The sequence below is a fragment of the Doryrhamphus excisus genome, linkage group LG1 (genome assembly GCF_037039965.1).
Source record: "Doryrhamphus excisus strain RoL-2023G ecotype Guam linkage group LG1, RoL_Dexc_Guam_v1.1, whole genome shotgun sequence".
Lineage (NCBI taxonomy): Eukaryota > Metazoa > Chordata > Actinopteri > Syngnathiformes > Syngnathidae > Doryrhamphus > Doryrhamphus excisus.
Genome location: NC_136357.1, coordinates 22,358,113 through 22,381,174, shown reverse-complemented (window position 1 = coordinate 22,381,174; position 23,062 = coordinate 22,358,113). Strand labels below are relative to the sequence as shown.

The window sequence follows — 23,062 nt, the reverse complement described above, 5'->3', positions numbered from 1 at the left end:
CGGTTTTCCAATATACATATATTTCATGATGTTCATCAATATAATAAGACATTGATAGATTTACACTACAATTATTTTATACAATTTAGTTTTCCATTCAGTTTCCTCTTCTCTACGTCGAGTCAACCTTATTTATTAGAGTCTAATCCCATACCGAATGACAGCACAAGAAACCTATCAATAAATAAAAGCAAAGCAAAACATCCAAATGAAATAAACCTGAGAACATTGCCCGTGATCCTCCAGTCCAGTCCCTCCAGAAAGGCCAGACAAACAGGGGCAATGTGGACCTTCATCCTAGAACCTAGTCCCAAGAGAAATTAAAGTCTTTCCTCAAAAATATAAATACAATATTGTGTGGATACAAACAAGCTTTCTGGACAGTTCAAGGTAAAATGACTTTTTTTCCTCCCTCCCTGACTTTCGTGTTCTTGACCAATCAGTGCTTACACACAATAATACCAAGACATTGGGAGTTGTTTGGTAATTAATGCCAAACATAAAACATGCTTCCATATATTACACAGAACATTCCATCCCATCCCATCCAGCGAGCGTTCAGAGACTCAATAGGTTCCCTCCTAAAATGCTGCATTCCTCCCATTTGGGGAGTGACGACCCCCCCACATTGGCTTCGGCCACTCACATCCCCAAATGAACGGAGTGCAGCTTTTTCATTTGAGATAACAGAACAGCTCCTAAGGACGGCATCGTCTGATGACTGACAACAACAACAAAGAAAGAAAAGGTGCCACGCTGTTAAAATATTAGCATACCTCTTTTCATACAAGACAGGAAAGCAAAGTGGAAACGGAGCACTGGCTTCATGTTCTTCGTTGTGATCAAACTGGTTAAGCACTCACAGGACAAGAGCTGGATCTATGGAATAACACGTGTGTCCTACCCCAAGCCGTATCAGCGGCACCTTACACATTGGGAATGACGCTCCACATTTAGAGTTGGCGCTTTTTGCCCCCCCATTCATCTTGGTAGACTGCTAAAAGCAAACAATGTAGGACCCCCTACCATTCCAAAAAAAGTCCCTATTACTACAACCGCTGCAGATTAGCTGAAGTTCCTTTAAATGTCTTTGCTGGGGCTCCAACAATGACTAGACTATTTTGGTATTCAATTATTGATCAGCTTTGGAAAGCCTTTCTTGTGATATGTTGCGGACCAAATCACTACCTGTTTGTGTGTGGTTCATATTGATTTGGTCCGTCTTAGACGAGCCCATTACTCGATTCATCGTAACGGTTATGGACGAGGAAGTTAGTGCCCGTCCTAGTCCTTCCTGTGGAGGTTGGCAGAGACGGGGAACAAGCAAAGTTGTGTTACTATTAGCAAACTAGTAAAAGTAGCTTTGTGGAGACTTGAGAACAGGTATGGGAGGTTTCAGGTTTCAAGCATGCGGTATTCACGTTTGGTAACCAACATGTGGCGTGGCAGTGTAACTGCACACTCCTCTCCACTCCTTTGTGATGGTAACGTCGGCACGAGCGCGTGAATGAGGTCTTTGGTCATCTTTTTGTTGTGTTTGCAGGTCGTTGGGCTTGTGGCCACTCTATATGTGTGTACTACAGCGGGCCAGGTAACAAACGTGCCTTCACTGGAGAGATTTAAGCGGCCTAATCTGTTGGGATCAACTGGGGATATTTGTGGGACAGAGCTATTCTAACACACACCATATTGATGCACCTGACCTCGCTGCTTGCCAACGTAACCCCCCCCCCCCCACAGGACTACTAAGGCAAATTGACTGGATTTGAACTACGGTACGTGTGACTGAGGCTGACAGCTAACGCTAAAGCATGTTTCCTATCCATGTGAATGTTTGCAGCTAAAAACAAGAGCTAATCTGCAGTTTATGAAGGATAACTAAAGGGGATGCATGCACAGTCCAAACCACATCACGGTTGTATAACCATTCATGTAAGGGTGCCAGTGACGGACAGAACTGCTGTACCCCCCCACCCTACCCCCCCGTCCCCACCCCCTCTTGGTTGGCAGTGTTTAACGACGCACACTACAGTTGAGTTACAAAAAAAGACTGCAGACAGACGTCTGGTTCACACAAAAATACACTATAAGAAAAATAGAATCTATTACATTAAAAAAAGAAAAAATGATGCCTTCATTATTGGGAGAATCTGATAAGGAATGCTTTGATTTGTTTTGGGGGAGTTTGTCGCTGATTTGCAAATAAGGCTGAATAGTTTGTTTCTGTGCTCTTCATGGAGACGTCTAGCGCCTCATTCCACCTGCTTATTAGCTTTTTATGCATCTTCAGTTACAGTAATCCCTCGTTTATGGCAGTCTATTGATTCAATAATAGGTGCGTTATTTGTAAATTAAATGTGTTCTGGTGCCAGAGGTCAAGAGTTTCAGTTTCAGCTCAAGATCATCATTGGATCATTCAAACCTGCAATAAAAGGCGTCTGGTGCTTACAGTAAACATTACTGACGCCTCATCATCTTCTTCTGAATGCCTTATATTTGTCATGTTAGCCGTTTTTATACTTGAAAATGCTTCATTTAGGCAGAAAAAGCTTAATAACAGGTGTTACACCATGATTTATGAATATACTCTGGACGTGGCGCAGGACTACTGTACTTTTTCAACCTCCAGTAACTAAAAGGAGACACTAAGGCTTTTAAGTGCGTGTAGGATGAGTTAGTATTATACGACAGTGTCATTCTAGCGTACAGTTTGCTAACATGAATCACCTGTAGCACTAAATAAATCAACACCCTAATCCTCTCCCCTTGTAAATATTTGTATGACGGACATTTTTTGGAAAGATACTTACATGTGCTACAGTTAAGAGCATTTGCACTAGACTGCAATGAAGGAATGTTTTCGAAATAAGACACTAAGTAATAAAAAAAAACATCTACAGACATTGGTCCAACGGTACTATGGCAGTTTTTCAAAGGATTGGGTGTTCAAGCATGCTGCAGGACCAACAGAGAGACGGTCGAAGAGCAGAGGTTACGACAGAATGGTGAGATTTAAAAATCGGGGGAGGGGGAATTCATGCGTTAGTTTGTGTTGCGTCGGCAATGAGTTCCATCTGGAGATGGTGACCGCTGAGGGTTTTGTTCCGAGTATGTCGGGTGGTGTGGCTTATTTGGATTGTGGACGAGCAGCGCACGTACGTGAAAGACGTGAAAGTCAGCATTTCCTTACTTAAACGGAGGAAAACGCCACCAGCGTGGGGGCCGACGGCTGATGACAACATGCAAGATACACACTTTGATTAACAGGCAATAGTTGACGCTGAAGCATACAGAAAATGAATACAAAAATTAAAAAATACAAAATGCACACGCACGCACATACACACGCACACACACCTACAAAACAGTATATATCAGAATAAAAGTCTACAAATGACTAGATAGGTATCAGTCATGTAACAATTAGCAATACCAATCCTTGTTTCCTTTTCTGTTGTTGCATCATCACAAGTGTTAGGCTCTCGGTATGGCAGGGTAGAGAAGCCGAGAGGACCCGCGATGGACAGACGCAAGGCCGCACACTCACTGGGGGGTGCAAATATTTGGACGGGGGGGTCCGGAGGCGAGGTGGCGGACGTGAGGGAGGGTTTAGGGGTGTTACATTGAAGCTAATCGGGGAAGATAGTACATCATCATTAAGTTATTACGTAATTATCTGGGGTCCCTTTTGTCATGAATTTCGGGGAATGGGGGAGGGGGGCGTAGCAAGGAAGTTGGGCTTAGACTGGGGTAGGAAGCGAGTCTTCTTAGGTGCTGAAGTACACTGTGAAAAGAAAGAAATGATATCAACCACAATGTTAAAGCACTTAGGGGTGTCCCGATACAACAATTGGCTGATACGGGTATCAATCCGATACAGCAACTGTGGTTATGAGCAGACTTCTTTAAGCCCTTGGGGTATATTTTATCCACAATGTAGTGGCGGCTAGGCATAACTTAACGAGCTTCGACATGACTCACCACCAACAGGGACGGGCTTGTTTGTGTTACAATGAATTGTTTCTCACGCTTGATTCCAGACAGCCGTGGTCCTACAGAAATATCGGGAGTGTCGGGATGCTTATGGCGGAGATTTTAGATGCAGGCCAATAAACAATTTGATACTCTTTTTGCTGATATCAAAGTGATATCAGATCGGGACACCCCTGACCATGACTTTGTTGTTATTATGAACATATCAGTAGTACAGTGGCACCTCAGTTGGCGTAGCTTTTGTTTAACTTCAAACATTTCAACTTGGTTTGTGTACATTTTGCATTTAGCATACAATATAGCGCATGTCTTGACATGTTATCAATACACAGCACGAGTCCAACTGTGTTCTTAATGGATTTTTTTAAAAATCACAAATCCTTGTTAGCAGTCTATTAGTATTATTATCAAATGTCAGCTGCATCGCTGTAGTTCTTTGCTAACCAACCATTGTGCCTCAAAAATGTTCACACAAAATGCGTTTATGTGCATGAAACAATTAATAAATACATAGAAATGAGGAATTAAAAAGTGATGCATCAAAATGTAAGGGTACTTTGACCTTCACTGAAGATGTGATTGTTGACAAAGACACAACGCCACCTTCCTGTTTTGCTGTGAGTTATTTCTTCAATTCAATAGTGTTCCTAATGCTACTATCAACTTTCTTTGGCTCCCTTTTGGGTTATTTGGCAGCATGACCAAAAGAAAAGATGAGACTGAGTTGAAAAAATAACAGGAAGGTGGTGTCCGTGTTGATCTCGCTGCCACATAGCATCTTTGGCAACAATCATGTCCTCATGTCAATCATGAACTGTTTTCGGCATGGAAAACTACAATCGTGAAACTCGGAAAAGGTATTTTGTGTTTTGCGTTCTTGAACAAATTAATTGGACTGACGGTTTCTTGTGCGAAAAATTTAACTTATCGGTTTGAAATACTTGACGCCAACCAAGGTTCCACCGGTATAATAGTTGTGCAAGATGCTTACCAATAATGACAATGAGCACAATCACGCATATCACACCCAGGATAATCATCATCTGTGGGCAGGAAATGAAAAAACAAAAAGGGTGTTAACACAACATTATGCTGAAAATGAACATGACTTAAAAGACTGCATCCTATTGCGTCAGTTTCAAAGCAATTACAACCTATCCTTCTCATAAAGTCCAAAAGTAAGACAATTTACTCAAAATACACAGCATAGAGCAGCATACATCATAACATTATTTTTCATTCCAAATCTGAATAAATTCTTGTGAAAAACTATTCTTTGACATTTCCCCTTCCGCCTTTGTATTGCTAACATTTGCACGGCCCTACCTTAGCATTCTTCCACCAGTATTTATTCTTCAGTTTTGCAGCGCTGGTCTCAAACTGAGAGGCACCAGCCTGCAGGGCATCAGCCCTGTCGTCCAGTTCAGACAGCTTCTGATCACGCTCCAGGACCTTGTCCACATTTACACGCATAATGTCCACCACCTAGGGAAGAAAGACACACACACACACACATACATACACTTTGTGTACTTATGGCTTCAAGAGGTATCACTCGTAGCCAGTGGTGGGTTTTGTTCAAATGAGTCATTAAAACAATGGATGTGTTTTCTATATGTAAGCAACAGCAGGATGATGAACGATGCTCAAGCATGACTCCTTCTCACCTCGTCCACCTGTGCCTGCGTCTGCTGCAGGCGGCGGTTGCTGGTGAGGTTGGGAGGCTGATTCCCTCCCTCTGGTGCAGGGGCTCCAGCTGGGGCAGACCTAATGATGGCGGAGAGTAACAGTGGTCAGCACGTTTCTGTGCGAGTTGTTAACAAAAGACACACTTGACCCCGTGAACACAGCCGCAACAATTAGCTGATGATTACCAAAACCAAATATTCACACACAGCTTTGGCTTTGATAAAGAGTGGTGGATATCTTTGCCTCTTTTCTGGTGACTGTTGGTGTTTGGCTCACATTGATTTGGTCTGCCTGGGGTCCTAACCGATCACTCCATTCATCAAAATGGCAAGCTTCAGAAGAATCGACTAAGAAAATAACTGCTAGCTACAGCCCTACCTATGAGAATAGCAAAGGATTGCGCTACGTTAAAAAATGAGTCCACAGCCAGTGCATGCATGCATTTTTTCCCTTTTCTGTACTGGCAGGAGTGCAGAAAGAAAAAACACCATCCTTATTTAAGACATGGTCACACATCTTCCTCTTTTCTGTGCCACACTCAAAAAGAGGCAGCTAAGAATGTACAAAAAGGGACGCACCTATTGTGCCTATAAAGCCCATTCTGAGAAAACCTCCAGAAAATGGCAACCTGCAAATTAACCAAGCCACAGTGACATTGTTATTATTATTGTTATGCCAAAGAAGTACGTTACTGCGTTGTGACACCTCACGACAAGACACCGGCTAGCTACTACCATCACCACGCACTCGCTCACAATGCCTCAGGTCACTAGTGCAATGTAGCGCTGCATATTTTTGTTTTGGAGCTTGGAAAAGTTCAAACTGAAAATCAGACATGTGAATGACAGAGAGCAGACTGTGATAAGAGACAGTTGCTTCAGGGTGTGTACCAACTGTGCATGCCAAGCCAGGTTGTTGGTGAACAAGACATATCACAAACCAATAGAGCAACGTACAACGCACATCCCACTGCTCACGGATTCCAACATGTTTATCACCCATACACAGCCCTCTGCTTTTCACGTTTTCACCTCAAAATGGACTCCACACAGGCAAAACACACCTGACCCCATCTGAAACCGAGTGCAGATATCCAGTGCTATTTACCGATTGATCAAGCAATGCAACACATCTGTCGATCACATGTTCCAATACTTTTGTTGACATGAAAAATGGATGGGTTCAAACCAAAGGCTGTGCATCTGATCCAGATGTTAATTACACCTGGAAATAAAAGCTGAAATGTCACAGTCATTTGCAACTAGTTCAACATGCTTCATTTAGCATACTAAATAGACAGATTCATCATCACAATACTCGTCGTGGCTAAGCTACACCACTCCTGTGAGACAAAACTGTGTATAAAGGTCACCTCAACACAGACACGCATCACTAATCCTTCAACAACAATAAATCCTATTGGCTAGTTGGCCCGACCATGCCGCTGGACCCCACTAGCTTCCCAGTTGGAGACTCTGGGCAATATGGAGGCCTATTTGTAGTATCTAAGGTGTCCTTGCGTGCTATGATTATTGGGCATCTTAAGGAGAAATACTATATAACCACAATTAAGAACACAGTGGATGTGAAGTCCACAGCAATCTTTCATTCATCATTTGCTGTGTTGTATTCACATTAGATTCTGTATGTGGTAGCGAGGTCGTTAGGTCGTGAGGACGTAATAACAGCTTTAGGATGAAGTATGTTGTACCAGGGCTGCAACCAACCATTGTTCTCTCAGTTGATTCATCTGAAGCTTGTTGTTTCGATTAAATGGAGTAATCGGTTAGACCACATCAATATGAACCAAACACAGTTACAAAAGAGAAACATCCACATGAGCATCTGAAATTAGAGGATATTTCCATTTTTAAATAAAAAAAAACAATGAGTCAAATATGAAAATAGTGCTGTATAATTGATTAATCAGTAATTAATTCTTGAAGCTCTACTTTGTTGTTAACCAATTCTTGAAGCTCTACTTTGTTGTTAACCCTGTTAATAAGCACGTTTGAAATAAACAGTTACCATTCACATGGATGGCAAATAACACGCAATTGGTAGCACATTTTTCCAGATCAGATCTTAAGGACACTTGCCGTTGGTAAAGGTGTCATATTCCTCTCTCTACAGTCCACCATCAATGTACGGTGGAAGCTAAATATATGCAGCCCCTTTAGACCTTTAAAAATAGCCTGCAGGTTCCTATTAAATAAATGGCTCGGGCAAACATATACCATAGATAGATGCCATTTTCTAGTACAGCGTACACAACTAAGTGGATTGTTGGTATCCTGGCTGTCATGAGCTCAGTGCGTGGCTTTCAGCACTGGAGAGAGGCATTTCAGAACTGGACAGCGCCACTCCAGTCTGGACCAGAATCAGTTTGCTCCCAGGCTCTTTGACGGCCTACAACCTTCAAATCCTTCAACCCTGTGTTGCCTTCCTTTCCGGGTTGACGGGCAGCACTATGCAGGGTGGGGAGGCTCCTTGTCAGTAGGGTGGATTTAAAGCAAAAATGGACCATCCGTGATGAAATAAATCATGCAGGGCGAGAAGTAAGGGCTATTAATAATGGTGTCGGCGTGTACTCTACTGCCGGTTCATCATTTGAAAAAATACGTTTAAAATCCCATTTTATCAGCAGCAGAGAACCACTGTGAGGGTTGGAGTGGAATGTGGTGATATAAAAAACAGACAGCTGTCCACCCTAGCGCGACGATCGACGACAGCAGCGAGGCTAGGCTATCCCCCCCACCCCCCACACTGGAGGGTCCAAATATCACGACAAACTAGGCCCGGGCCTAATTTACAGCTAATAAAAATATTGTCCGTGTCACTGTTTACGCCATATTTGTCAAAAATGCCCCGCGATTCAGGTGTCACATGATGCTTGTTGGCTCGTGCCATGCAAATATGGCTACTTCAACCCAACCATACGTCCTTGATGTTTCTACAAATAGAAACATAGCCTATATGCGCTAAATTAACCTCCGGGAAATAGTCGGCAAAAGCAAAAAAAGAGGTTATCTTCATGTGTATTGCGCCTCTGGTCGATGGATGAATTAGCATGTAATGACACAGACGATGTCCTTTCAAACAGAACCGGTCCGAACTGGAAAAAAAATGCGTGCGTGCTGGCTGCTGCTAGCCGAGGCAGGAGATAAAGCGTATTTGGGCTTTTAACGTGATAAAATCCTAAGAAATAGCGAGATTAAACACAAACACCAGAGGTGCTTCTGTGCGCTCCAAGGTTAGACTGAAGCTTTCTTTTAATTTGATCACGGTTGGGATGACATGCCGCCTAGCAGCGATACACGCGAATGCCATCCATGTACGTAAACACACCAAAAAAAAAAACAAACAAAAAAAAACGACGCGATACTTACATTTTGTTGTGTGTGTGGGGTTCTGTTGGCAGCTGTGCTGAAATCCGGGCTGGAAATGTTAGCTAAGTGGCTGGCAGATGGAAGTGGATTGCCTGCTGCTCTCCTCTCTAGCCTCTGGCACCCTTTGGATGCTTTAGTGGCGTTTCCCTGCCTATATAGCCGAGGAGGGGCACTGCCTTGGATCCGCCAACGAGGTGCGTCCACTCGCTATTAAAATGCCGCCTTTTTCTTCTTCCTTCACGACCGTACCGGCAGAGGAGACGCGAGTCGGAGCAGTAATGAAGGAAGAACAAACACTTTGGATTAGCTGGACGAAGATGGCTCAGTGACGTCAGCCATGCCAAAATGGGTGGTCTCGGATTACAATGACCTGTTTTAATACTCCAAACAAGCCGATTTTAATGTGTGAATGGTTGTATTAACACATTAAGTATTTCCACCCGCCAACAATTGATGTGTTGAAGTCGTGGTGGGGTTGGAGGCTAACATAAAGAAGTTTATTCAGGGTGGCAGAGGATCTGTCAACAAAATGGCGCACCGACAGAGGGGGCGTGGCCAAGAGCGGCGTTTCACTAACATGGAGTGGCCAAGAAACTTCATTTACATTATGAGTTCATTAATTTACACTGATGTATACTTAATTTACACGATTGTTTTCCGAAGTCTGCTTTCATGGATGATGAAGGACAAAAAATATTCACAATTGAGAGGCTGACATCAGAGGATATTGAGAATTTTACATTTAAAATTGATTAATCAAATACAAAAGTTGTTGTCGATTAATTGGAGAATCTATTAACCATTGATAAAGTTTTAGCTGTACATATTACTGTACTTGTGGGTAGAGTTGGTACTCACTAATAGTTATGATCAAACAGTAGCAGGTCCTTGCTTGGACATTGGACACACTCTGTAGACATGTCCCACTAAATTTATCAAAACAAAATACCGGAGGTTGCGCATTATTATATATTAATGCAAGGCCATATTATATGCTTGGCTGCACGATGACGGCCATACAGATGGGTGTCTTCCCACAGGCTAAAACAAAAACATTCATTCATTCATTTTCTACCACTTATCTTCACGAGGGTCGCGGGGGGTGCTGGAGTCTATCCCAGCTGTCTTTGGGTGAGAGGCGGGGTACACCCTGGACTGGTGGCCAGCCAATCACAGGGCACATATAGACAAACAACCATTCACACTCACATTCATACCGACAATTTGGAGTGGCCAATTAACCTAGCATGTTTTTGGAATGTGGGAGGAAACCGGAGTACCCGGAGAAAACCCACGCATGCACGGGGAGAACATGCAAACTCCACACAGAGATGGCCGAGGGTTGGATTGAATTTGTGTCTGCTAGCTGTGAGGTCTGCGCGCTAACCACTAGACCGCTGTGCAGCCAAAACCATTCATTCATACATTTTCTACCGCTTATCCTCAAGAGGGTTGCGGGGGTGCTGCAGCCTATCCCAGCTGTCTTCGGGCGAGAGGCGGGGTACACCCTGGACTGGTGGCCAGCCAATCACAGGGCACATATAGACAAACAACCATTCACACTCACATTCATACCTATGGACAATTTGGAGTGGCCAATTAACCTAGCATGTTTTTGGAATGTGGGAGGAAACCGGAGTACCCGGAGAACACCCACGCATGCACAGGGAGAACATGCAAACTCCACACAGAGATGGCCGAGGGTGGAATTGAACCCTGGTCTCCTAGCTGTGAGGTCTGCGTGCTAACCACTCGCCCGCCGTGCAGCCAAAACCAAAAGCCCTAAAATGCTGCAAGATCTATGGAATCATGGCAACGTTAGCCTTGGTCCTACAGGGAACTCATTCATTCATTCATTAATTTTCTACCGCTTTTCCTCAAGAGGGTCACGGGGGGTGCTGGAGCCTGTCCCAGCTGTCTTCGGGCGAGAGGCGGGGTACACCCTGGACTCATTTATAGCAAAACACAGGCGCATATATGAGTGCAAAGGTGACTGAAGTGGTGTTATTTCATGTCTAGAGGGTTCTAATGATGTTTAAAATCATATTCAGAAGGTTGTATACAGGTTTTCTTCATACTCTAATGACTAATACTACATATAAATAAGGAATCCTACTTTATCACGGTTGTGTGTGGAACCAATTAACCGCAATAAACCAAGGATTATGTGTGCAAAACAGCTGGTTTGTGTGTTTCCATGCAAATGCAAATGACAGCCACACCAGCAGTTGCGACAGAGCTGGGAAATTTAATATATTTGTAAAAGTGCCTACGAGGTATACAGTTTGAGTTGTGACAGACCACCGACCGAACAAGACAGTAACATGTGCTGTTCCACCCAAAACCAAGCCCTGATCTATGCACTGAAGAGATAACAACGTGGAGACATAGTAATAAAATCCTATCACTTGAAAGGGAGGATTTCATTCACAGTTGCGGTCCTATTTTGCATGTACTCACAATACAACCATCACGACGTTGTATGGCACCCTCAAAAGCCTTAAGCACGAATACGTCAACAAGCTCATCATAAATCCCTGCTGAGGGTCTCTGCTTTCTGATAGAAATCTTTCCAAATATTGCTTTTTTTAATAATGCACACATGCAAACATCTGTGAAAATGTACCCAAAAATAAACCCATTCACACTCGGGACATCACTAACTCAGAGGTTTTGTGTAAGGAGTGATATTGCACTGCTTTCCAAAGATAACGAGATATGACGCTGGTGTCCGCCGCCCATCAGTACACCCACGAGACAGGCACCCACTGGGGTGTGGAGGTGGCCTGCTCCAGGGCCTCCTCCACACCTTTCACGCTCTCGTCCACGTCGTTGTTGACCATGACCAGGTCGAAGAGGTGTCTGTACGCCGTCAGGATGGCGTCTGATTCCTTCTGGATCATCCGCAGGTTCTCCGTCTGGGGGAGACATAACATGTAAAACCAGCAACTCCACGCGACGCCACGCCCGTGGAGTTGCTGGTTTATTAGAGCACGGGTGTCGTACCTGCGGCGCTGTGTCGGTGGGCGCAATGAACACCACCAGGGGAGCAAAATCAGCAGTTCGCAAGACCTTCAATGTCTGTGGAGAAACGACAACAAAGTTGTGCAATTTGTCTTTTTTGCCCGTTATTACACCCACACTATACTATATTGGGTAATACGAGGGTAATGACGACTATAGGGGTGCTATTTCATGTCTAGAGGGCTCTAAAACATCTTTCAATGGTCCTAAATAGGATTTCTATGATCAAACAATGAAAATATTGCATTTATGAAATAAGGAATTATACTTGTTTTTTCATTTAAAGTAATACAATTTAATAAATAATAAAAAATAAAATAATTCACAAGAAGCCTACAAATAACCTAAAACTTAGAAAAACAGCACAAAAATAAAGTCAAATTATTAAAATATGTTGCATTCTAACAAGATTTAACAAGAATAATAATTTCACAATTTGATACAGAAAAATAATGTCATTTGATATGAAATGATAAAAGCAAAAGCACAAAAAAAGTCTAAATATGGAGAGAAAAAGTAAATTTTCCCAGAATAAACTCGTAATATGAGATTAAATAATCTCATTTTAGTAGCATAGAGTTGAACTATTCAAGAAAAAAGAAGGGTGGGGAAAAAGGTAGAACTTTCTGAGAATAATGTAAGAGAAATATTCAAGCTGAAGCTGACACGTGTACGTCTGTATATTCATACACAGCAATGCCAACCTGCGGCTCCACGTCCAGCAGCGCGATTTTTCCCTGCTCGTGGATCTTATGGATGGTCTCAATTTTGGTGCCAAACATATTTCCCTGAAAACTGCCGTACTCCAGCAGCTCGTTGTTGGCGATGCCCTTGGTCATGGCTTCATTAGAGATGAAATAATACTCCTGGCCGTTCTCCTCGTCCTTACGCTGAGCCCTGGTGGTGTCTGTGGACCGCATGTTCAACACGACACACCACCATGTCAGGCTTTTTACGTTTCTGTTTTTGGTTTCATACTGAAGGTTTGCTTTTCTACTTACGTGGTACGGGGTAGGAAAATTTCTCAGGGTACTTCGTCAGCAGTGAATTTTTGATGTGGCTCCTCCCAACACCGGGGGCGCCTAAAAACCATCAACATTTGTCAACAAATCTTGGAATAGAGGTTGGGCATCTCTGTGTGGAGTTTGCATGTTCTCCCTGTGTGTGTGTGTGTTTGGGGGGGGGGGGGTTTCCTCTGGGTACTCCGGTTCCTCCCACATTCCAAAACCATGCATGTTAAGTTCATTGGCGACTCACGACAAGATGCGCGTTGTACTGCACACTAACCGGAAAAATATACACAAACCAAGGGCAAATTTTGCGACGTTAACGGAAAAACAAGCCAGCCCAGGTTCCTCTGTGATGCATTCAATTGCCTTTCACGTACAGGAGCCCCTGGGGCTCACCACTAGCCAATGGCGAAAAACAATGAGCAACAGCTCCGGCCAGAAAAATGGCCTGTTGGACTTCCGGTAAACGATCTATTCGCTTTGATGAGCCAAACAAACCAACTGTGGTGCATTCAAGGACAATGTAGGAAATCTTGACGCATAACGAAAAAGCATCATCAGCGACGTATAGAGACATGAATATGTGAAACTGCGGGATTCTTGAGCAAAAACGCTGGATTTTGTGGGGCTCTGACCAAAGCTGTGATACGTGTCGTCCAGCATTCCCATTTTTTCCCAGTTCCACACACGCTTATTCTTTCCTGAGGATGTTCTGGCTGGGTGAATGAAACTTACCGATGAGCACCAAGGTTTTTCGTGTGAAAGCAGGGAGCTTGACAACTTCCTCGTAGGAAATCACATCCAGCTGGTCGAAAACTGAAAGAGAAACGTTTGGTTGGAGGCGAGGACGAAACGGGAAGAAGAATTCCATCCTGGTGACCGACTCACTTGAGCTGTGCTTGGCCAGGTACTTGTCTTTGCACTTCTTCTTCTTTCCAAACGGGCTCCAGGACTGACCACCCTCCTTGGCGTTGCTTTTACTTGCCACCCTCCTGCAGGACCGAGACAAAGAAAGACCGGCATTATTCCGCTGGGACGCTTGACAAGAAAATGTCACAATAGGACAAACAAACAATGAAACAAGTTGCTATTTTTGGAAAATTAGGTTGCCAAATAGTTATAATGTTACAATAATAAAGTCAAAATATTATCTGAATATGGTCATAATTACGGGAAGAAAATTTACAAGAAGAAAACTGAAATAGAAACTTGAACAGGAAAAAATTGATGTAATTTTACGAAGTTATAATGTCAAAATATTAGCAGAAAAAGTTGCGCTTTTATGAAAATGACGTTGTAATAGTTATTAGTAGCATTAAGGTGAACTCTTTTTTTAATTGTAATATGATGAGAAGCAAACAAACTAAATAAAATGGTCATTTCGGGAACGTTAGGTTGGTGAAAAAGTTAGAATATATATATATATATATATATATATATATATATATATATATATATATATGATATCCAAAGTCCAAAATATGATGGGACTAAAGTCATAATACTATGAGAGAAAATATAAGAAAATATTTGGAAAATAAAACAAAAACAGCTGTAATTTTACAAGAAGAAAGTCAAGAGAAAAAAGTTATTTGAATGAACTTGTAATATCCAACCATCCATCCAGCCATCCACCCATCTTTATACTGCTTATCTTCTTTAGGGTAGCGGCTATGCTGGAGCCTATCCCAGCTGTCTTTGGGCGACATGCAGGGTACACCCTAGACTGGTTAAAGGTGCAATATTATGTTAAGTTGTAATGATGGAAGCGAAGTCATAACACAATAAAAAGGTGATAGGAAAATGATTTAAGAAGAAAAATGAAGCGGGCTTTTGTCTTGATATGTGGAGTCTTGAACTTCCTAGCAGTGGAATCCCGCACGGGGAGGTCGGCCGGCTGTGGCCATTTTGCTACATCATCTACACACACACACACACACACACAATGTGCCAGGGAAGATGCAAGATACGAGAGTCATCAGGCAACCATTCTTGGAGCTCCGGTGACGGGATGAGTCCGGCAAAGTCGGCGGCGCTGCTCTCTACGGTGCCCTGCCACCAGTTGGGATCCTGCTTGTTGATGATCTGGATGATGTCGCCGGTTTGAAAACGCAGCCCCGCCTCTTTGCAGGGGATGAGCTCATCCGTGGATGGGTCGTAGTTGAACTGGGCCCTCATGTACGTCTGCAAGGGAGAGCGTACGCGCTTTGCTGTCATGTCATTCCGAACGCTGGATGCAACTTATTTACTTGCAGCCAAAGGTTCTGTCTGACAGGGACTCCACATTCGTGTCTTTGGTGACTTGGCTTCTATATGCAGTAATGGATTCGATTTATTGATAACTTCCAGTAATGCCTCACCACTTCCTGCTTCTAAATTGGCATTACGGCCAACGATTAGTCCAAAAATATGCATATTTCAGCACATTTTGACATTTCTGGCAGAAAAATGACAAAAAGCTAACTTCCTCACGTGTAGATATGCTAAGAGGTTATACAGATTTCATCTCAGTGTATTATTAGTATGAACATGGGTCATTGGCTGCTTTTTATTTGCCAAATATTTCTACTTTTTTCTGAAATAATCTTCATAAATGATCTGACTTCCTATCATATTTGGACTTTATTCCCATAACATCACAACTTTGTTCATTCATTCATTCATTTTCTACCGCTTTTTCCTCACGAGGGTCGCGGGGGTGCTGGAGCCTATCCCAGCTGTCTTCGGGCGAGAGGCGGGGTACACCCTGGACTGGTCGCCAGCCAATCACAGGGCTCACAACTTTGTACCAAACCTCATTTTGTTCATTCATTCATTCATTTTCTACCGCCTCATTTTGTTTGTTTCTCATAATATCACAACTTTAAAAACAGAACAGATTTTTTTCTTGAATATTTAATCTTGTGCTATTTTCCCTCTTTATATATTTTATAGTATTATATAGTTTATTCTTGTAAAATGCTACTTTTTTCTTGTTTTAATATGACTTTTTTCATATTTTGACTTAGTTTTTAATACATTTCTGCTTTTTTTCCCGAAATATTTACATTTTCTTCCTACATAATCTTAATCTATTTTCTCCTTGCAATATTCTGACCAGTTTTTCCCCAAAGATAATTGTCCAAAAATTAAAATTTTATTTTTCATAATATTACAACTTAAAAACATTTTTGTTCTTGAATATTTCAACTCTATGCTACTAAGATGACATTATTTTTCCTCATAATATTATTCTCATTACATTTCAAATGTTATTTTCACTTGTGCTATTTTCCCCCCAAATATTTCAACTTCCTTCTTCAATATTCTTCATAGAGTTTGTTCTTATAATATTGAGACTTTATTCCCATAATATTCTGGCTTTATTCTAATTTTCCAATAATGACAACTTAAAAACTAATTTTTCCTCCAATATTTCAACTCTATGCTACTATTTAAATTCATTTGTGGTTTTTCATAAGATTACGTCTCTTTAAAGTGTTTATGTCTATATGTGCGCTGCGATTGGCTGTGCATCAGTCCTCCTCCTGCCCAAACTCCCATCATCATTTCCTGTCCGGCTTCCTACTCAGCTCCCCAAACACCCAAACACGTTTCTGGCAAGCACCAGTTTCTCAGCAGCACAATTTTTTTTTATGTCTTATTCTTATTATTTCTACTGTATTGGGTAATAGGAGTGTGAAGGAGACTACTATAGGGGTGTTATTTCCTGTCTGGAGCGCTCTAATAATGCTAAAGTGGTACTTAGCGGTGGTAAACAGGATGGCCACAAATGTACATTTAGCAGCAACACAGCAAAAACAGGATCAACAATCAAGATCCACTTTCTCATTGCGCTTGTACTTCTGCACTCAATCACTTCTGGCTTGTCTATGGCCAAATGATTAGGTACACCTGTCAGTATGATTCAATGAAAAGTGCAGAGTGCGGGCTGCCAAAGGTCACATTTATGGAGGGTAAACGGCACGGTGGTTAGTAGCTAACTACTAAACATCTCCAAATCAGCCTGGTAGTGGTGTGGATTGGCCAAAGTTCAGCTTTTGGAGGAAAAAAAAAAAGAAGCAAGTAATGACTAAAATAAAAGACGATGAGCTTGAATGTGGACTGCCATCACTGGAAACACACAAGCACACGACAAGTCTGCTAGATGCTCAAAAGACATGTAAAAATGACAAAAACGTCACAATTATACAGGAGCGTGAGAGGATGCTGGGTGTCATGTGGCGAAGCGACCAGCAGATGGCAGCATGAAACACACTACCAGTGTTTCACAGTCAAACTACAGTAAGCCATTGTCTTCTTTTATTACTCCTATACCCGTTTTATAGTCACCTTGGATGTTCATTGACTAAGAGGAGATTCACCTAGCACGGAAAAATACATGATATGGAATAAATCATTTTATTTTTCTTCACACCAAGACCACACAATCCACGTTTCAGCTGAATGCATACCTCACAGGCTTTGGAGTGACTCCTCTGGTTAGAAAGGATCTTCATTGTGACTAATCCGTTGGTTTCTTTCTGTAGTAAAGAGAAAGGTCCCGTTAGACACGCAGGATAGCGAGAGAGAGCAGAACCTGGTTTTCCTTCTGGAAAAATGCCTCAGTCTCTGGAAAGAATGGATGGTGTGTTCATAAGACCAGATGTCAACCTTCTTCTTCTTTTTATTTTTTCTAGTATTTTATTTCAATGACTTTTATTTTTGTAATTGTTTTATACTAGGGTGTCAAAATAACGCGTTGTTGTACTACTTACTATTAAAGAGACTAGTGTGGACAAATAGACCTGTGTGCTGTATTTTAGCTTGATTGGCATAATCAGCACATTTGGAACTTTTAATACATAAAATATATTCTATATCATCATTTACCTTTTTATTCATTCATTAATTTTTATTATTTGTTTTCTTTTACAATGTTGTCATATTTGTTTTTATTTGTATTATGCTCTACACTTTTATGTCATTGTATTTTTTTAATTTCCTTGTAAGTCATTATTTATTACTTTTTATTTTCTATTTTACTGTGAAGCATATTTATTATTTTGTTGCTCTTATTTTGCTTGCATGCATGTTGTTTTGGTATTTTTATTTTTGTTATTTTTTATTTCATTTTCATTATTTATTATTATTATTTATTATTTTTTACTACATTTACACACTTATTTTTTTGCTTTTATTTCAATCATTTTTATTTGTTAAATAATTTTTTCCTTTATATTCAAGTCATAATTCAAGTCATTTTTCTCTTTGTATATTTATTTATGCCGTCTAACGTTTACTTACACTTTGCATATTTCGAAGTCAAAGCAAGCAAATGGATTTGTTTTTTGAATACACATGATGAATACACATCATGAATTAGGTGTGTCTCCTTCCTCCTCCTTTCAAGCACCGCACCCTGTGCTGATGAGGCGTTCAAGCGCACTGCGTGATCGCGTTTGAGGAACATATGTGTTTATGAAATAGGTGTCGACGTACCAGGATCTTTTGTAGCTGATCTACTGTTTGATTAATCACACTTTTCCCGTTGATTTCTGCGATCTCGTCGCCTTCGTGCAGGGATCCTGGAAAAAGGAATGGACATACGCTTTGGTTGCTGGAGAGAAGGTCAACCAAAGGCAAAGGTAGAAGACAACATCAGCGTGGTTGAAAGCACACCCCAGCAGTGCGTCACCTTGTCTGTGTATCAAGCCCCCGTGCAATATCCTGGCCACGGTGCACCGTTGTTTGTCGTTCATTTTCAGAGTGACGCCCTGCAGATGAGATGACAAAGATAAGAGAAGAGGAAGCAACGTGAAGGTGGGGGTGGGGCTGTACCATCGGCTCGGAAGGATTCTTTTCAAACGCCACTTCTTTCATCTTGGTCAGCTCGGTGCCGTTCATGTATTTGGCGCTTCCGTTGGTGTAAAGCTCCGCCCCTTTGCTGTCCAAGGTTTGCATGGCTACCTGCTAAGAGAAGCAAAATTGAGGACATTCTCCGAGCAGCTCCAGAGAAAGCCTTCTGCTAATTACCAGTCTTTCATTTGTAGATCCAACACATGCTGGAGGTTAAAAATTAACCCGACATTAGAACACCCCATTAAACACGTCCCTCGATTTGGCCCGACAGGTCCGTGTGGTCATGGATACGGCACACGCTCATCGGGGGATCCGCTCGAACGACGCCACTGAAGGCGGATTACGTTGGGCTTTTTGGCAAATATGTCGTTATTTGACAGTACTGGTGTGGTCGGAGGTGGACTTTTGCACCTTGATGAACTGGAATGGAGCCGATGAAATCAGGAAATGGCCGTCGTGGCGTCGTTACAGAGTGCAAACGAGGAGGCTTCCCACCAAAACACTGCTTAGACCTGCTTTGGATTTGGTGATTAATCTGGGGGCTGATTAAGATCACTTTTCAAATTAATTAATCACGATTAATCATTACTTGAGTGTCTGAAATTTTTACTGCATTTTAAGACGAAAGACAGGGCAAGATGATACACTGTATACATCAAGCTGCACTTGTCAAAAATAATTATCACTGTGGCTTTTACTAGTATGATTAGTGTATCTTTAGTAGTATATTTACTAGTATTTGAACCTAAATTAGGCATTTCGAAGCATAAAAATTGCTAAATATGAGTCTGTTATGTTATGTCTTATTTATGTCTAATCTAATATGTCTTATTTTTGATATTGTGTCAACTGTATTGGGTAATACAACCTTAAAGGAGACTATGGGGTGTTATTTCCTGTTTAGAGGGCTCTAATAATATTAAAAACCATAAAAAATGGAGGGATTATGCTACGCTAATCCCTCGTTTATCATGATTAATTGGTGTCGGACCCGACAGAATTCTGTGAAGTAGGATTCCTTACTTATAATGGAATATTTTCATTGCATATAAAATCTGTTTATGCCCTTCTAAATACGAGGTTTAACATTATTAGATCCTGTACATATGAGTATAGTATACATATACACTTTACACTCCTATTAGTAAATATTGTCATTAAAATAACAAATTAATAAGACAGAAATGAGACGAATGCTGCTGTGTGTTGTAAATGTGTTCCTGTGTTGGACAGGAAGTGACGTAGGGGGTTCAGAGTTGAGTGTTAGTTTGCCGTGAGTTACGGCCAGAACGTAAGCCCATGTTGAGGATTACTTGCGAGATATTACTGCGAGATCCCTCAAACCTGCCATATAAGTCAGTTGTTCCGGCAATCATGTCTGGTGTCTCACCTCACATTATAGTAACATTACCAACACCTAGGGGGCATTACATAATCACAACGTCTTTGAATGTTTGTTTGTTTTTCTTTCGACTTTTTCCTGATTTCGAAGTCACCACAGCTGAGCATTTTTATGTTGGATGGGTTGAGAAATGGCAGAATAGGAAGAAGTCACAGCGGAAAGAGACATGCAATACTGTAGAATTGTACGTGTTACATTCAGGAGTTCAAATTCCTTTCTAATTGCATCCCAGGTAGAAGGGGAATCTGGGATGTGTCTGTGATAAACGCCGGCTCTACGCTCCTCACCTCGTCATGTGGTCTTAGCATATGGATAGTTGCTTAGTTGGCAAATAAAACAGCCCAAGTGTCACCCTTGATCGACATTACACTCAGCAGTGTCGCCGTGAAGGCCTTTTTACTCACCACATCAGCGTTAAGCAGGACAGCAAAGTGCTGATGTCGGGAAAAAAGTTTCCTTCCTTCTGTAGTGCACTGCTGACGTCTCGCTTTTGTGGCTTGTTTGAGCACGTTTATAGACTTTGTTTGTTCCAAGACTTCTTATTATCACCACAGTGTAGCATAACATGCTAAAAACATTATACTTGCTGTTCTATGTACCCGCCGTTGAAAATGTTGTCACTTGTGTACGTTTTATGCTTTAATATGTTTTTTTAAAATCACAAAACATCCTTGTTAGCAGCCTGTTAGCTCGGTAATCCATGGACACAGGAAGCGGACTTCGGCTGTGATGTCATCAGCAGTTGACTCTTCTGTTGTAGTTGTGAACTGACACGGTTACGCCACAAGTCTCGGCTTGCAGAATAACGGCCACCATGGGGCCAACAGGAAGGTGGCGTCTTGATTGGGTTAGCGTACGTTTCACTATGTTTCTGAAGCCAATGAATGACGCTAACCATTACTATGACTTTCTTGCTCATTTTTATTGTCATTTTACAAAATAGCTCTCTTCTCGTGAATGTTTTCTCTCGGACTATTTTGACTTTATTTTCACAATATGATGACTTCTTCCCCCACCTAATTTTCCCCAAAATTGCCACTTTCTGTTTTCTTTTGTTTGCTTTTCGTCATTTTACAAATTAAAAAAAAAATTCCTTAGTCGTCCAACTTGACATTTTATTCTTTATTATAGCCCTTAATGTTTGTTACAAATATTTCAAATCTCCTCTCACAATCTCACAAATGTTTTCTCTCTGAATTTTCTTCCCAACCAAATTTTCCAAAACATAAAAATGACAGCTCTTTTTCTCAGAAGACTATAATTTTTTTTCAAAATCAATCTTTTAACTTGCTCCTGTTTCCATTTTTGCTGTTGGTTTTTCAAGCTTTTGTATATTTTGATATGCCAAGGGCCAGACCCAAAACAGCCCCTGTGGCGCACTTTGGACACCATGACTGAGAAAAGTGTGACATCGTAGACGACCAGCATGGCCTAAAGTGGCGAACGAGGCTGCAATATTGTACAGTGTCTGATGAGGAAGCAGATTTGTGATGTGTAAACGGTATAAACATGATATTTGCATGAAGTGCATCAGCCGTGCCTGCTGGATCCAGTTGAATCCACCACAGTGGTGACTCAGCTTTCTAGTCCTTCTGATTTATTTAGCAATGCATTCAAATCCCCTAAAAATAACGCGCTCTGCGTTACAAAACAAACGCCGATGTGTTTGGAAATCGTGTATATTTTGGAGGGAAAAAAACAACTGTGTCATATCTCCGCTTCCCGGAAGCAAAGGAATCCGAATGTTTGCATTTAAAGGTAAAAAGCGACAACTTACCTTGTCAGACTTTGGTTTGTTTTGAAGGAGCTGCTCCAGGTAGAGATCGGAGAGGGCTGACCGGGCAGAGTTCACAGGCTCCAGGATGACAGCGGGTTCGTTTTTATTGGATTTTAACGTCATCTTTCCGGTGGACGTAGAAAAACATGTGAACCCGATTCGCAACCCACCCGCCCCCACCCCTACGCCTCCTCCGTGCAAGGTCCGCAAGAGAGTGAAACAATGCTTCTTATCCGAGATAGTAAAGTGCTGATGGTATGATGTCAGTCAGATAAAGGTCCAGGGTTTGTGGTCGGCTGCAGGTGATCTACATGAGATCCACTGCGGGGACACCGCTGACAAAGCAAGTAAACAGGGGCAGGCTCGTGCTGCCTTCACGAGCTTACCACAAGCTCCAACATTCAAGCGCTCACTACCTCATAGTCAAAGTTCCTTTTTAAACTTTTTAAAATGATTTTTAAATTAGACAAGGCGTACGACGTTTGTCTCTGGTAGTTAATGTTAAGCTTATCCATTTAGTGTATGATGATAGAACATGTTGTCATGGTTTGTAAGGTTCATATTGTGGCAACGCACTTACTTACTACGGTGGCCGATAAGTGCACATAGACAACAGCAACACCGATGTGTCGACTGTTCTATCGTTACAAAAGAGCGGATATTATGCTCCTAATAGTAATGTAACTACCACACTATCGGAAATTAAATCAGCAAACTACAATACGTAACGAAATATCTTGTAAGTTCAGCTGCACACCGAGGAAAAACACAATAACAACCGTATTGGTGAATGGATAATAAGATTTCGTGGAAACATGAATGCAGCACGCCGCAGCGATCCTTGCAGGGAGGGCTGCGCTATCCAGGAAGCGCTGGAGGTGATATCACTTAAACAACTGGCAAAGTTACTTCAAATTGAGGAACTGAACTAATACAG

General features: G+C 41.8%; 2 protein-coding genes across 3 annotated transcripts; both read right to left on the bottom strand.

The window, feature by feature from the left end:
* On the bottom strand, window positions 1-9,528 carry vamp2 (vesicle-associated membrane protein 2). Its single transcript, XM_058078368.2, has 5 exons — window positions 9,072-9,528; window positions 5,661-5,760; window positions 5,320-5,478; window positions 4,985-5,036; window positions 1-3,784 (listed from the first exon to the last, which is right to left on the bottom strand). Coding segments are annotated over exons 1-5 (330 nt in total). The 5' UTR covers window positions 9,074-9,528; the 3' UTR covers window positions 1-3,767.
* Window positions 9,529-11,299: 1,771 nt separating this feature from the next.
* mpp1 (MAGUK p55 scaffold protein 1) lies at window positions 11,300-22,626 on the bottom strand. Of its 2 annotated transcripts, none has more exons than XM_058077805.2 (12): window positions 22,126-22,626; window positions 18,926-19,057; window positions 18,783-18,861; window positions 18,587-18,672; window positions 17,560-17,628; window positions 15,093-15,289; window positions 13,994-14,097; window positions 13,841-13,921; window positions 13,097-13,177; window positions 12,800-13,002; window positions 12,078-12,152; window positions 11,300-11,989 (listed from the first exon to the last, which is right to left on the bottom strand). In XM_058077805.2, the coding sequence occupies exons 1-12, from the start codon at window positions 22,246-22,248 to the stop codon at window positions 11,813-11,815; spliced, it is 1,407 nt and encodes a 468-aa protein (XP_057933788.2). In that variant the 5' UTR covers window positions 22,249-22,626; the 3' UTR covers window positions 11,300-11,812. The 2 variants fall into 2 exon arrangements, with proteins under 2 accessions (XP_057933788.2, XP_057933789.2); XM_058077806.2 differs by having other exon boundaries at window positions 18,926-19,054; window positions 22,126-22,616.
* Window positions 22,627-23,062: the final 436 nt, after the last annotated feature.

What these genes read in the sequence shown, in the direction of transcription:
- vamp2 (XM_058078368.2), bottom strand. An exon ending in CGCAGGCACAGGTGGACGAG is followed by an intron (nt 5,479 to 5,660) that starts GTGAGAAGGAGT and finishes TTTCTTCCCTAG; the next exon opens with GTGGTGGACATTATGCGTGT. An exon ending in ACTGGTGGAAGAATGCTAAG is followed by an intron (nt 5,037 to 5,319) that starts GTAGGGCCGTGC and finishes TCCTGCCCACAG; the next exon opens with ATGATGATTATCCTGGGTGT.
- mpp1 (XM_058077805.2), bottom strand. Translation starts at nt 22,248, where the DNA reads ATGACGTTAAAATCCAATAAAAACGAACCCGCTGTCATCCTGGAGCCT. An exon ending in TCACCGGAGCTCCAAGAATG is followed by an intron (nt 14,098 to 15,092) that starts GTTGCCTGATGA and finishes TCGGTCCTGCAG; the next exon opens with GAGGGTGGCAAGTAAAAGCA. An exon ending in ATTTTCCTACCCCGTACCAC is followed by an intron (nt 13,003 to 13,096) that starts GTAAGTAGAAAA and finishes TGCGGTCCACAG; the next exon opens with ACACCACCAGGGCTCAGCGT.